Source organism: Lissotriton vulgaris, chromosome 2_1 (assembly GCF_964263255.1).
Source record: "Lissotriton vulgaris chromosome 2_1, aLisVul1.2, whole genome shotgun sequence".
In the NCBI taxonomy this organism is placed as follows: Eukaryota; Metazoa; Chordata; class Amphibia; order Caudata; family Salamandridae; genus Lissotriton; species Lissotriton vulgaris.
Genome location: NC_141687.1, coordinates 1,512,217,898 through 1,512,232,291, shown reverse-complemented (window position 1 = coordinate 1,512,232,291; position 14,394 = coordinate 1,512,217,898). Strand labels below are relative to the sequence as shown.

The 14,394-nt window shown below is 50.3% G+C and overlaps 1 protein-coding gene across 1 annotated transcript in view; it reads right to left on the bottom strand.

Moving 5' to 3' along the window:
- LOC147732818 (uncharacterized) overlaps positions 1-8,730 on the bottom strand; it is a 68,607-nt gene extending 59,877 nt beyond the window's left edge. The window contains exon 1 of the mRNA XM_086954718.1: positions 8,551-8,730. Within this exon, the coding sequence (XP_086810844.1) occupies positions 8,551-8,730 (180 nt within the window). The remainder of the gene's footprint in view (positions 1-8,550) is intronic.
- Between the last annotated feature and the right edge of the window lie 5,664 nt (positions 8,731-14,394).

Here is a 14,394-nt window from a genome sequence, read left to right as displayed (position 1 = left end):
AAAGAACAGTAATATGGAGGTCGGAGGAGAGAGAATTGTACTTGATATGTCAGAAGTATAGGATGGTTAGTTGGAGATATGAGTGTCAAATCCTGGTAGAATAAAACATTAAAAGCATTGCAATGAATACAAGTCCATCCACCTGAAAAGCATCCCCGCACACAGTCCTGGTTTACGGATTGTTGTCACCCTATGGGTTTGCCATTTGGCCTACCATACACTTTACTTACGTAGCCTTATTCAATGTCTCTAGAGGCAATCCGGATCTGGGTTGTTGCCATCCTAAGGGGCCCCCAATACTACTTATTTATTTATTTATTTATTTATTTATGTTATTTTAAAGGTTTATATAGCGCTGGCGAGACCCGGAGGTATCAGAGCGCTTTACATGAGTATCAGACCATAGTTGCAGGTTACATTGTTACAAAGGTTACACAGTTATTAGAGCTTGGCAAACATAGTTACATGTAAGGTCGGGACAAACAAAACAGGACATATATGTAAGGGAAAAAGCAGGCAAGGGGAGATATTGCCATACCACTGCCTCATGCTCCACATTGGGCATTTTATAACTAATTTACTCTGATGTAGCCAGAGGTATCCAGTGTGTTAATTAAAGCCATAAAGTTCATTTCGACACTCCAACCAGTCTGTCTCACATCTAGGGCTTTAAGTGGGCCGGGTCCTGCCTGTGCTCAGCACCAAAAAAATTACAAAAAACAATTTGATGGACAGAATGTAGATCAATGTCTTACATTCACCCCAGTACAAGGATCTGGGCCAAAATCCATCGTTTTTTGCACTCCACACCACCCTGGGTCAGATAATGGCTTTATGCAAATCAGCTCTGACCCTGTGCCCCATGGGAACAGTCCAGTCCGAACTACAACAGCCATATCTTTCCCAGACCGGAATCAAGCATCCGAGGACCGGACCGGTTTCGAGGTAACACCTCTCATCAGCCCGGCTAGCTTGACTCCAGTGGTGTGGAGGCTCTGGGACCCACGTCTGAGCCACCCCAGTACACTCAGGGAGAAAATTACAAAAAACAATTTGATGGACAGAATGTAGATCAATGTCTTACATTCACCCCAGTACAAGGATCTGGGCCTAAATCCATCGTTTTTTGCACTCCACACCACCCTGGGTCAGATAATGGCTTTATGCAAATCAGCTCTGACCCTGTGCCCCATGGGAACAGTCCAGTCCGAACTACAACAGCCATATCTTTCCCAGACCGGAATCAAGCATCCGAGGACCGGACCGGTTTCGAGGTAACACCTCTCATCAGCCCAGCTAGCTTGACTCCAGTGGTGTGGAGGCTCTGGGACCCACGTCTGAGCCACCCCAGTACACTCAGGGAGAAAATTACAAAAAACAATTTGATGGACAGAATGTAGATCAATGTCTTACATTCACCCCAGTACAAGGATCTGGGCCTAAATCCATCGTTTTTTGCACTCCACACCACCCTGGGTCAGATAATGGCTTTATGCAAATCAGCTCTGACCCTGTGCCCCATGGGAACAGTCCAGTCCGAACTACAACAGCCATATCTTTCCCAGACTGGAATCAAGCATCTGAGGACCGGACCGGTTTCGAGGTAACACCTCTCATCAGCCCGGCTAGCTTGACTCCAGTGGTGTGGAGGCTCTGGGACCCACGTCTGAGCTACCCCAGTACATTCAGGGAGAAAATTACAAAAAACAATTTGATGGACAGAATGTAGATCAATGTCTTACATTCACCCCAGTACAAGGATCTGGGCCTAAATCCATCGTTTTTTGCACTCCACACCACCCTGGGTCAGATAATGGCTTTATGCAAATCAGCTCTGACCCTGTGCCCCATGGGAACAGTCCAGTCCGAACTACAACAGCCATATCTTTCCCAGACCGGAATCAAGCATCCGAGGACCGGACCGGTTTCAAGGTAACACCTCTCATCAGCCCGGCTAGCTTGACTCCAGTGGTGTGGAGGCTCTGGGACCCACGTCTGAGCTACCCCAGTACACTCAGGGAGAAAATTACAAAAAACAATTTGATGGACAGAATGTAGATCAATGTCTTACATTCACCCCAGTACAAGGATCTGGGCCTAAATCCATCGTTTTTTGCACTCCACACCACCCTGGGTCAGATAATGGCTTTATGCAAATCAGCTCTGACCCTGTGCCCCATGGGAACAGTCTAGTCCGAACTACAACAGCCATATCTTTCCCAGACGGGAATCAAGCATCCGAGGACCGGACCGGTTTCGAGGTAACACCTCTCATCAGCCCGGCTAGCTTGACTCCAGTGGTGTGGAGGCTCTGGGACCCACGTCTGAGCTACCCCAGTACACTCAGGGAGAAAATTACAAAAAACAATTTGATGGACAGAATGTAGATAAAGCCATTATCTAACCCAGGGTGGTGTGGAGTGCAAAAAACGATGTATTTAGGCCCAGATCCTTGTACTGGGGTGAATGTAAGACATTGATCTACATTCTGTCCATCAAATTGTTTTTTGTAATGTGCTCAGCACCAGCAGTTCTAAAAAGCAGGTGCTGAAAAGGGGTCCCTATTGGGCTCCCCATTTTTGCCCTCACCCACGCTGAAAAAAAACCTTAACTCTAGCAAAATCACCCTTCAATGCGTAACATCAAAGAGACTAGTTTTAGTACTTTCACAGTCTCATCATCGCGCACGAAATCATTGTCCACACCTCTTTAGGAGCAAGAAATGCCACTTTATTTTAGGACAGGTGCATCATAAATTTCATAACACATTCATTATTTATTTATTCACATAACGCAACTCTACAGTGAGCCTACGAAACCTAAATCCCAAAACCCCGAACAAACTCCTGCCTACTACCCCTAGACCTACCCAACTAGCTACCCTTCAGGATGGCCAACCCGCTCCAGGCTGCCCACCCCCACTAGCAAAAACCCGCCTCCAAAAGAACAAAGGCACCCATCCTAACAGTGGCAAACCTACAGAAACGAAACAGCGCCTAGAGCACCGCAAAATAAAAAACCCACAAATAAATAAAAAAGAGGGAGGGTGGGTGGGGCAAAACAAACCTCCCTTCTAGCCTCCCGCCACGCAGTTCCTAACCTCCAGCCTGTCTCCTCTTTTATCCCCTCCGCTAATCAGTTCCACCTGATTCATGATCCTCGCGCGAACCTACCCAGGAAGAGACCGGCTCGCGCCTGGCTCTCCCTGGGTCCCCCCTCGCGCAAGAAATCATTGTCCACACCTCTTTAGGAGCAAGAAAGGCCACTTTATTTTAGGACAGGTGCATCATAAATTTCATAACACATTCATTATTTATTTATTCACATAACGCAACTCTACAGTGAGTCTACGAAACCTAAATCCCAAAACCCCGAACAAACTCCTGCCTACTACCCCTAGACCTACCCAACTAGCTACCCTTCAGGATGGCCAACCCGCTCCAGGCTGCCCACCCCCACTAGCAAAAACCCGCCACCCAGGAAAACCTTTAGTGTTTTCCTGCCCCACCTAAAATTGGAAAGGAAGGAGCACACCACAACTGCACCTGAAGAACTTTGCTAATCAAATCCCTGAGTTCCAGAAGGTAAAAAGAGATGCCCAACGCAGAGAGATGCACACCGTCCTCACAAAATAAATGATGTTCAGAGACTTTCAAATGATAATGATTCAAACAGTAGATACCCAAATGGTGACAAAAAAGTTGCATTGTCCTGTTCACTTTCCTTCTAGCCTTTTCCAGGGCGGAATGGTCCCTTGCCCCACGCCATTGCAAACGAGGCACGAACTCAGTCCATACCAGCATGGTGCTCACCCATGTGGTTTTGATGATTTCCAAGTCTTGCTTCATTAGTTTTAACAAAGTCAACCCAGAGAGAGAAACCAAATCATTCTCGCCCAAATGTAGCACCAGGAGATCCGGAGGGCCCCCCAAACACTGAGAAACCAAAGCAGCCAAGGCGGGAAAAAGCCCACCCCAGCGCATGCCCCTTGTTCCATGCCAGGAGACTTCGTGTGTCATGCTGTTTAGACCAAGTGATCTCCCACAGAGCTGACTGGCAGCGGCTAAAGCTGCCCGTTTTACAAAAGAGTGCCCCAGTATCCACACCCTCCGTTTGGATCCGGCGACTGATGGCCAAGGACCTAGGAGAAAAAGAAATGTTAGACAAGTAAAATTGCACTATTTTCTCACATATTTTTCACAGCACTTGGAACGCCAACGACCAATGCGACGAATCTGGGACCAGTCCCACCCCAACCGAGCGGCCTCCGTCGCCGCACCAATTCTGAATGAATGGGTACCAAATGGAACAGGATCCTTCCCCAAGCGCAACAAAACCTTGCGCAATACAGCCAACAATTGCCCGAAATGCCCCAAAGAACAACCAAACAAAACACAAACGAAATTTGGCACACTCAAAAGCATCATGGCAACACACCTCCAATTCCGGCAACAGCATCTGGAGCAACTCAAAAGTCACTGGCTGCCGGAGCCGCTGACCACCAGCCCGAAGCCTAGCTAAACCCTTCAACACTTTACGAACCAACACCCCCCCCAACCGGATCCCTCCCCCACCAAAGCTGCCCATAAAAAGAAACCCCAGCCAATTTGCCAGAAATAGTAGTGGGCGATAGGCCTTTGTCCGCCAAATGTAAAACAAACTGCAAGATGCATTGTTCATCAGACCAACCATCCCTGATCGAACCCATCAAATCCTTACCGAACTGCAGAAACTCATTCCAGGCCTTCACATAACCCCGCCGTGTGGAGTCAGCCACAGAATTTTCCACCAATTGGTGAACCCTCAATCCCCCAGGTCCCATACGTACTGTGGGATCGCTGTCGGTTCCAGGTCCGCCCCAGGAGCTAACTTGCGGAACTCGGACCACTGAAAGCGAGACAAAGAGTCAGCGATGCAATTAGAAGTACCAGGAACATGCCGTGCTTTAAAGACAATATTTAATTGCAGACACCGCAGCATGAATGCGCGCAGGAGCCGCAAAACTCGCAAGTCGCGAGCCTTTTGGTGATTGACAAGGTGTACTACTGCCAAATTGTCCACATGGAACAAGACTGAGCGATTCTGAAACTCAGCCCCCCATAGATACAAAGCAACCAGCAGCGGGAAGAGCTCCAGAAACGCTATGCTGCGACCCTGTTCCTTCCAGTGCGCCGGCCAGCCGGCCGCGCACCATCGACCTTCCCAAAATACACCGAAGCCGTGAGCCCCCGACGCATCAGTGAACAACTGTACTTGCCACACCATGTCCTCATCCGCAAAAAACAAGGACACGCCATTGAACTCCTGCAGAAAACGAAGCCAGACTATCAAATCGGCACGCACAGCGGTGGTGACACGCACCCGGTGATGGGGAAGGCTGGCGCCGGACATGGAAAGACCCAAACGTCTGCAGAACGTCCTGCCCGCCCGAACAACCCGGCAAGCAAAATTGAGGTACCCCAACAGCTTCTGGACCGTCCGCAAAACGACTTTCCGCTCCTCCAACACCAGATGTATGAAATCAGACATTTCCTTCACTTTAGCCTCAGGCAATCTCGCCACCATAGACAGAGTATCAATTTCAATCCCCAAGAAAGTCAGGGACGTACAGGGACCTTCTGTCTTGTCCGGCGCCAAGGGAACACCCAATTCCTCAGCCAGAGCCTGAAAGATGTTCAAAGCCGACTGACACTGCCCAGAGCGACCTTCCCCAATGAAAAGAAAATCATCAAGGTAATGACAGACCAAGACGTGGCCACTAACAAAAGTGAAGCGCCACTGCAGAAAGGTACTGAATGTTTCAAAAAGGGAGCATGACACTGAACATCCCATGGGCAACACCCGATCCACGTAGAAACTACCATCAAAATGCATTCCCAACAGACTGAAATCCCAAGGATGGATGGGCAAGAGCCGGAAAGCCGACTGAATGTCGCTCTTTGCCAGCAAAGCCCCAACACCAGCCGTGCGCACGAGCCGTAAGGCATCGTCCACCGAAGCATAATTGACAGTTGAGTCAGCTGGATCAATAAAATCATTAATTGATGCACCCTCGGGCCAGGACAGGTGATGTATAAGACGAAACTCCCCTTCCGCCTTCTTGGGCACCACTCCCAGAGGTGATACAATCAAGTCAGGCAGAGGACAATTCACAAAAGGACCCGCAATCCTACCCGCCGCAAGCTCGGCATCCAGCTTTTTCCGCACAACATGGGGACTCTCCTTTGCAGACTTCAAATTGTCCGACCACCTGCCCACCCTGGGTCCCTGATACCCAATCCGGAACCTGATTTTGAAACCCCAAGACAAAATCTTAGCAGCCTCAAAATCCGGATAATCCACCAGCCAGAGATCGAGAACCTCCTGCCTAATAGGAGTAGGAGCCCTTGTAAACAGACTGTTGCGGCTGTCCCCTACCCCCTGAACCTCTTCCCTGATCACCAAACCGCTGTCCGGGAAAACACTGGGTGAGCGCATGCTTCCCCCCACACTGCGAACACTCATGTTTGTACCTGCAAGCTGGTCTGTTACAGGAACCCCTGTTAAAATGCCAGCATGTGCCAGAGGCGGCCGATTGACCTCTGCCCCAAACCCCCGCCCCAGACTGAGCGGGGCGAGCTGAAAAGGGGCCGATAATACACTGGCTGCCCGCTAGCCGTGTGGGTCGTAGCAGGTGGATTTGCCGATGCCATCCATTGCAGCCATAACTCGGAATCGACCTCACCCCACGAACGATCAGGAAAAGCGCTCATGCGCGCCCTGAATTCGTCATCGTAAGACAACCATGCAAAGCCGCCAAAATAACTGTGAGCCTTGCGTATGACATCTGCATATTTAAACATGTCTATTACCTTCTCTGGATGACGTTGGCAATAAACGCTGGCATAAATAAGAAAGGCCGAAGTCCAATTCTCTATGGACTTCGGAACACGAGGCCTCCGAGCCAATTCTAATTCCTCCTCTTTGGACCCTTCTTTTGCCTGGACATCCCTATGGAGAAGCCGAAAAACATCCACAAATGCCCCAGACCATATCAGATTCTTTGTTTTTTCAGACAAATGGGACCCCAAGGGCATCCCCACCCCAGAATAAGGCAACTTTTTCGGTAGGATACTATCCTCCGTGACCCGTGTGGCAACCACCCCGCCATCCCCTGCTGTAGAAACTTCTTTTGCAACTTGCACAGTAGAAACATTCGAAAGTACAGGCCGCTCAAGCCTCGGTGCCAGAGCGACTCGCTCAACCACAACCCCATCACCCGTACCAATAGATCTTGTACTTTTAACAGGGAGACTCTCCCTGGGTTGCCACACAGACCACCACCCATCCTTACCTCCTGGCAGCTGCTCCGCCTGCGGTTGAACAGCCACTCGATCCCCTTGAGTAGGTCCAGACCTCACTGCCCCTCGTACTGCTGCATGGTCCGCACGAGACGCCTACAAAACACGAGAAACAGTGGGTTGCCCCAACCCACCCCCCTGGGCCCGTGCTGCCAAAAGCCCAACATCTTTGTCTCTCAATTCCCCCTCTTCCAAATCATCATCATGAAAACTCCCACAGAAAACTTCATCAGAAAATGCGACTTGCGCGCTGCCACTGGGCATAGCCCCATCACCAATACCCCCATCATAAAACTGCCAGTCAATGTTCTGAAAGCTGTGTGTACCGAAAGCTGTAGAAGAGTTATCCGCTCCAGATAACTCCCTTGAAAGCCCACCACTGGAAACAGCCGTGGGGACAGTTCCCGGGCCCGTAGAAACTGCCAACAGCTGCCCAGCCGGAGGCGCAGCTTGAAAACTGCGGCCGCTCAAGCCAGACAATGAAGTGTTCGCAACAACATGCTCCCTGAAAGCTGAACCGCAATCTCCCCCCAAGGGACGGCCCACCGACGCCAGACCATGGACACCCCCGACCCAGTCGTATGACCACCCTGGAGGCCACCTGGCCGCCCCCTAGGGACCGGGAACAAGGCTTGCCCTGGATACAGGGGCGCCCCCTTGTGTAACAAACCCCTCTCACCAGGAGCCAAGGGCGTGGGGGTGGCAGACCGGGGGCCAGGCACACCGGCGGCCGCAGACTTGGTGGCCGGGGGGGGGCAGCAAGCTAGGGACAGTGCCCACTGAAACCACGGCAGGGGCCGGGGTGGAAACCTCAGGGGGGGGGTGAGCCGGCAGCGCGGCAGTGCGTGGCCCAGCGGCGGCCACGCACTGCCGTGGGGGGCCAAAATCGCGGGGGGGCAGGACCAGGCCCCGGCGTGGCAGGAGAGAGCATGAAACATTGGCCATTCAGCCACAGGTATGGGGAAACCCCCTCCGGCAAATGGGGCACCGTAATTGGGGAGTCTACAGGCAACACAGCAGGGGGAGAGGTCAGCGAGTGCCCATGGAAATCCAGGCTCCGCCCCCGCTTCGGTCTTGGGCCCGCCTGCGGCTTCCCCGACTTCCCCGAGGCCAGTCCGCCTGAGCGCGGAGCCTGCCGGCCCACAGAACGCCCCCGCCTCCCCCCGGGCGCCCCACGAGAACCAGCGCTAAAGAATGGTAAATCACATACCTGCTGGAGGGCGCCCGGGTCACCCGGCGGGGGCTCCACAGCAGCGGCAGGCACAACGAGCATGGGCCCGTCCGCCGGCATGGCCGCCTCGCCGTCTTCCTCTTCCTCCGGGCCCGGGGATAAACACGCCTCCACAGCCCTGGAGACGCCCTCCGAAGCCTTGCGAGGTGGGCGGGCCATTCCGACCCACGCCTCCGCCGGGACACCCGGCCGCAGCAGGTCCTCGCGCCCGGCCTCGCAGAGTATCTGCACGGCCCTCCTGACCTCCGCCGCTTCCTCCATGTGGCCAGAGAAAACCAAGGTACACCAAACACGCGCCGCAAAACAAACCTCCCTTCTAGCCTCCCGCCACGCAGTTCCTAACCGCCAGCCTGTCTCCCCTTTTATCCCCTCCGCTAATCAGTTCCACCTGATTCATGATCCTCGCGCGAACCTACCCAGGAAGAGACCGGCTCGCGCCTGGCTCTCCCTGGGTCCCCCCTTTCAAAACTGAAGCATTATCAATATTATATACACCGAAGCCATGGTTGCCACTTATTTGCGCTATGCAACTAACAACCATTGGCAAAGCAAATAGTCCTGGCTTGTTGAAGCTGTAATGTTACTTGGTGTATCATATATCTGACGCAACAAAATACCAGTCGGGGGCACACTATGCTAAGCACAGGGGGCCTCATTTATGAAGGCCTTGCGCCACTGGTACGTCACTTTTTCCCATTTTAAAAGTGACGCACCGGCGGCGCAAGACCTTCATAAATAAGGCCCAGGATTTTTAGCTTGCTGTGTTGTGAAGCCACTCCCTTAATTGCAGCGGCCACGCCCCTTTGAAAGACCTCTGAGGTTTTGTATCCTACTTAAAGCCCTACTCACATCCTATTCCTGTTTGCAGTGCACCTCCGCCGTGGACGCCCCAAAGGACATGCACTCACACCAACAGGCTGTTGCAGCCCATTTTAGGCTAGCACGAGTACCTGTTTTAAAAAAAAAATGCTTTTTTTTTTTTTTTACATAGGTTGATGTCCCCGCATAACAGCAGGAGTTAGATCAGTTTCTAATGATAGGATAGGTCACAGCTGGCACGTGCTCGTGCTGTGCTTCCTTTGCAGGTGAAGTGGACAGTGCACTTGCGGCCGTCATGTGTGTACTGTGCTGCGCAGCGTTTATGTACACTTCAGTGAGTGTAAAGAGCTTTACAAGTAGCAGATTATTATTATTATTAGTGTGCCCGGTTCCAGCTGACCCTGAGTGACTGCATTAGGTAATTGCCCTCTAGAGCGGGTGTAATCACAGGGAGGAGGACAGGCGGAAGGAGCCGTGCTGGGAGCTGCAGCGCGGGGCGCGGGGTATGTGCGCGTGTCCAGGCAACGACGCTCCAGCGCGAGCCATTCGTCTCCATCCGCTCCGTTAAGCTGTGTCTGCACGCGTCCTGCGCCTGGTTAGCTTCCGGCGGCCATGATGAGTAATAGCTGCGGAAATACACTGCAAAGTGTGCATATCTCATGTGTGCAGAATGCCCATTATAGCTACAGGCAATCCTCAGAATTAGAATTCCTTCCACGTTTTCAGGTTTGGGGGAAGGAGTGCTTTAAATAGGAAAGTGCAGGTACTCATTAAATCTAGCTAGGGTTCTAGCTAGGGGGCGGGGCTGAAGGTAGGGCATGATACAAATACACTTCTGCCATCTGGTCAGTATTCATTTTGCTCTTGCATTCTCCTTGTTAGTAGTCTCGATTTCCTATATGTGCAGATTCCTTCTGAACATGTGGCGCAATGCATAAATAGTAATTAATATCCAGTCTGCTGCTATGACCCATATAAATATGTAGGCAGCCCATTGTATTTAAAGTGATCTTGATAGATTGTGTGTGGTCTTTGGCCAGAAATGTTTGGACATGGCTCAGCACTGTCTGGTCTTGGACCATTGATGTACTATCTGGTGCCAGTGATGTGGGGTCTTGGCTTAGCCCTGTCTGACCTTGCTTCTTCGGCCTTTTCAGAACTTTGCTCAGTGCTTTGTAACACACGGAGGACACAGACTATGAAAATTCCAGAGAGATCTCCCAAAAGCAGCACTTAATTCCTAGTGTCATGCATGCAAAAGCTCACCAAGTAGAGGGTAGACTTTTAGCTTAAAATTGTATTTTAACCTACGCACGCCTTTTTAATCATTCACATGAAATCTAACAGGAAAATAACATTATTGAATTGTATCTCTCTGAAGCTAACCCTTAGGTTTCCCAATATGTTGCCATGTATAGAATGGGATCATGGTCCTTCCACATGTCATTACTACCATGAAAGGAGGTAGAGGGAGCATCTACACCACGCACACTGACAAAACACTGATTTCCCAATTTTTTCTTTTTAACCGGGTTACACCAATACGTTTCTGTGCAGTCCTGGGCATTCCCTCCTTCAGCACCATAGCTTTCTAGTGATCCCCATTTTATGGGCTCGTCCTCATTTTCTCTTATATGCAATGGGAATATTCATGCAGTCTATTCGATTTATAAGAAATGTCTACCTAAGACCATGCCAAAGCATCCCCATAACGATTTTGACAGATTAAAAGCCATGCACATTGGTCAGCACTGTGAGTGATGTTTGGCCTGCACAGTTCTGTAGGCCAGCATTATGTCCTCATTGCACTGTGAAATATTGGAGGGCCTAATTCACAAGAATGTGGTGCACCCCTGCGCTTCGCCAAGTACTGGCACTAAATCTAGCAGCCTAGTGCCAACGCAGGCACTCTTGCATCATAGTGCAATGGTGTCTGCGTTGGGGAAATGATTGCTTATGTGCAGGAAGGTGTCTATACATTTTTTAATTCATTTTTTGAATGATTGTTTACGTGCAGGAAGGGACATGAACAATCATTCATGGCGATTTGCTGTTTCTATGTGTGCTGCACAATGCAGCACACATAGAAACAGCAAAAACTAAGAGAAATTAAGCATTTCTCCTCTTTTCGCCATGTTAGGACCAGGTTTTCCTGGTCTTAATTTTGTCGCTGCCTCCTATTTACACCACCCTTGTCAATAGGGGTCAGCGTCATTTTCAATGGGTGTTGCGGTGGGCGGCGCTAAGCCACCTTGTGAATAAGGCGAAGGGTTTATAGCCATAGGAACGTCATAAAAAGTGATGTTACTGTGGCGATAAGTCCTTGTAAATATGCCCCTGGGTGTTATTAGGATAATATGTTAATTTGGGCCATTGCTGTATAATGGACAGGTGCTGTGTTTTATTGGATCTGTGATACAAAGGGACATATTTATTGAACGGTTGTATCGCTTTTGCACCAAGCAATGGGATGCATGCACAATGCAACCCTTAAGTGCGATTTATTTTGCCCTGCAAGGCCATATTACGTGGCCCTGAGTGGCTTGATAAATCTTGAGTAACGCAACACTGTGCAAATTGCTGCTTTTAGTTACTCTGCCTAGGGTGGCTTTTCATGGGTGGTGCGTGGGTGTTCCCACTCAACACCCATGGATTTTGATGCATTCCCAGATTAACATTACATCACAGCCAGTAGTGGTTGGTGACTTTTGAAAGTGGTGCGGCGGGTGCAGCACTTAAAAGTGACCCCCACCCCCACGGGCACCCACCCTCGCGCGTCATACACCCTGCACTTCACCGCTGAAGAGCAGCCCGATGCAAGGAGGGTGGGGAGCCGAGGAGCAGTCCACTGCATGCGCTGGCATACCTGTCAGTGGTCCAGGCGGAGGCAGTCGAAGTCCGCTTAAGGTCCGGGACAGAGGTTTGTGGTGTTGTGAGCTTAGTGCGCTGGGGAGCCGGGTTCGATCCTCGCGTGGGCTCAGCATCCTGATTCTGGGCAATTCACTTATCTCCCCGTGCATACCAAAAATGAATGTGTCCTTGTGCTACGTAACTGGCGTTTGTGTAAAGCGCTCCGATACCTACAGGTCGAGATTGCGCTATATAAATACCTGTCAGCTGCTTTTGACACGGTCGACCACGTCATCTTGGTCGACCGTGTCGCAGCCCTTGGAATTAGTCATCTGGCTAAAGATCTCATAGCTTCCTTCCTAGTTAATCGCAAACAGGCAGTCAAATTGGGCAACTACTACTCGCCCACTTCTGAACTGCTCTGTGGGGTCCCTCAAGGATCCTCGCTAAGTCCCACGCTTTTTAATATCTACGTTGCGGACTTAGCGAGGGTTATTAAATCACATGGGATGCGATTAACTACCTACGCGGATGACACCCAGCTTGTGTTGGCTGTACACTAGAACGGTCCAGTGGTAGCAGCTAAGTTTCTGGAGGGGTTACTGGATGTACAATCATGGATGCACAGTAACTGCCTGAAACTTAATGCAGAGAAAACCAAAGTCATGACCTTCGGTAAGATCTCTCCCGAATGGTCCCCAACATGGTGGCCCAGTCAGATGGGCTCCCCCCCGATTCCAGCTGCTAAGGTTAGGAATTTGGGAGTGATCTTTGATAACAGGTTATCTTTTGGTTATCATGTCAACAAGGTGGTCTCTGCTGCATTCTTCGCGCTGAAGAAAATAAAAAAACTCATGCCATATCTACCTGCTTCGGCAGGGAAAACACTGATCACCACCTTAGTGTTTTCGAAGCTGGACTATGGAAACGCCCTCTTCCTTGGCACACACAAATACATCCTGAACAAACTACAGTCTGTGCAAAATATGGCAGCACGGATCCTGCTTAATATTCCTTGGCGACACTCCACTTCAGTAGCCATACGCCATCTACACTGGCTAAGAGTGGAGAGCAGAATCAAATTTAAGGCTCTGTGCATCGCCTATAAGGCCATTCATCAGACTGGACCAAAGTTCTTAAAGGAAGCTTTTCAGGTGTACATACCTGGAAAGAATCTAAGATCAGCAGCAAGCTATCTATTGCATGTTCCCCGAACAAGAACGGGCACATGGGGAGACAGACGTTTCCTGGTAGCGACCCCCATACTGTGGAACACACTCCCCTTGCATATTAAAACAGCACCAACACTCATTGCCTTTCGTAAGGCCTTGAAGACTTGGTTATTCAATCAATAAGTTTGTGCCCTGAATTTTGTGTATCCTAGAGCATCTCACTGCGCCTAGACACCCTAGATTATTAGTTGCGCATTAAAAATCCCATAAATAAATAAATAAATAAATCAGCAAAAAAAAATGAAAAGCAAATTAAGTACTCACTGTTACAGCTATCAGCTTCATCACAGGGTTTCTCTTGGACCGGGTTGAAGCTGGTTCAAGGAAGGAGGGCGCAGGAAGCAGTATTTGAAATCCCGCCTCCGATTGTCATAGGATGACTGTATCAACAGTCAGAGGAGGAGGCGGGATCCTAGAACTAGAAGACTGTTCTGAATTTAGCATTGTCAGAGATCCGGGCGAGCCGAAAATCTGACCGAAGTCCTGGAAACCCAGCTGCTTTAGGTAGTGTCTGCTTGCCCTCACTACTGCTTCACAGACACGCTCTGCACATGTGTGACTTGGGCGATATTGAAAACGGACGTCCACCACACATGCGCAGGGTGTGTTTGTACACTGCCTGCTGCACTGCTACCAGAGTGCCGCAGCCTCAGACCACCAGTCTCCTTTCAATCTCTTTCTCCTTCTTCTGAGACTGGTGGTGCTCCACCCCATACACCCTCATGCAAGGACTGCGCCTGATCACAACAATGTACAACGATCACTGCTCCTCTGAGGACGCAGGAAGGAGAACAGAGGACACGAGAAGAGAGAGGTAAGAGGGGCTGTTTTGAAGGGTTTAGGGTAGGTTCGTGTAGGGGGTAGTCTTTTAGAATTAAGGGTAGTGTTGTGTTTGAGGAGCAGTGTTTAAGGGTTTAGGGTA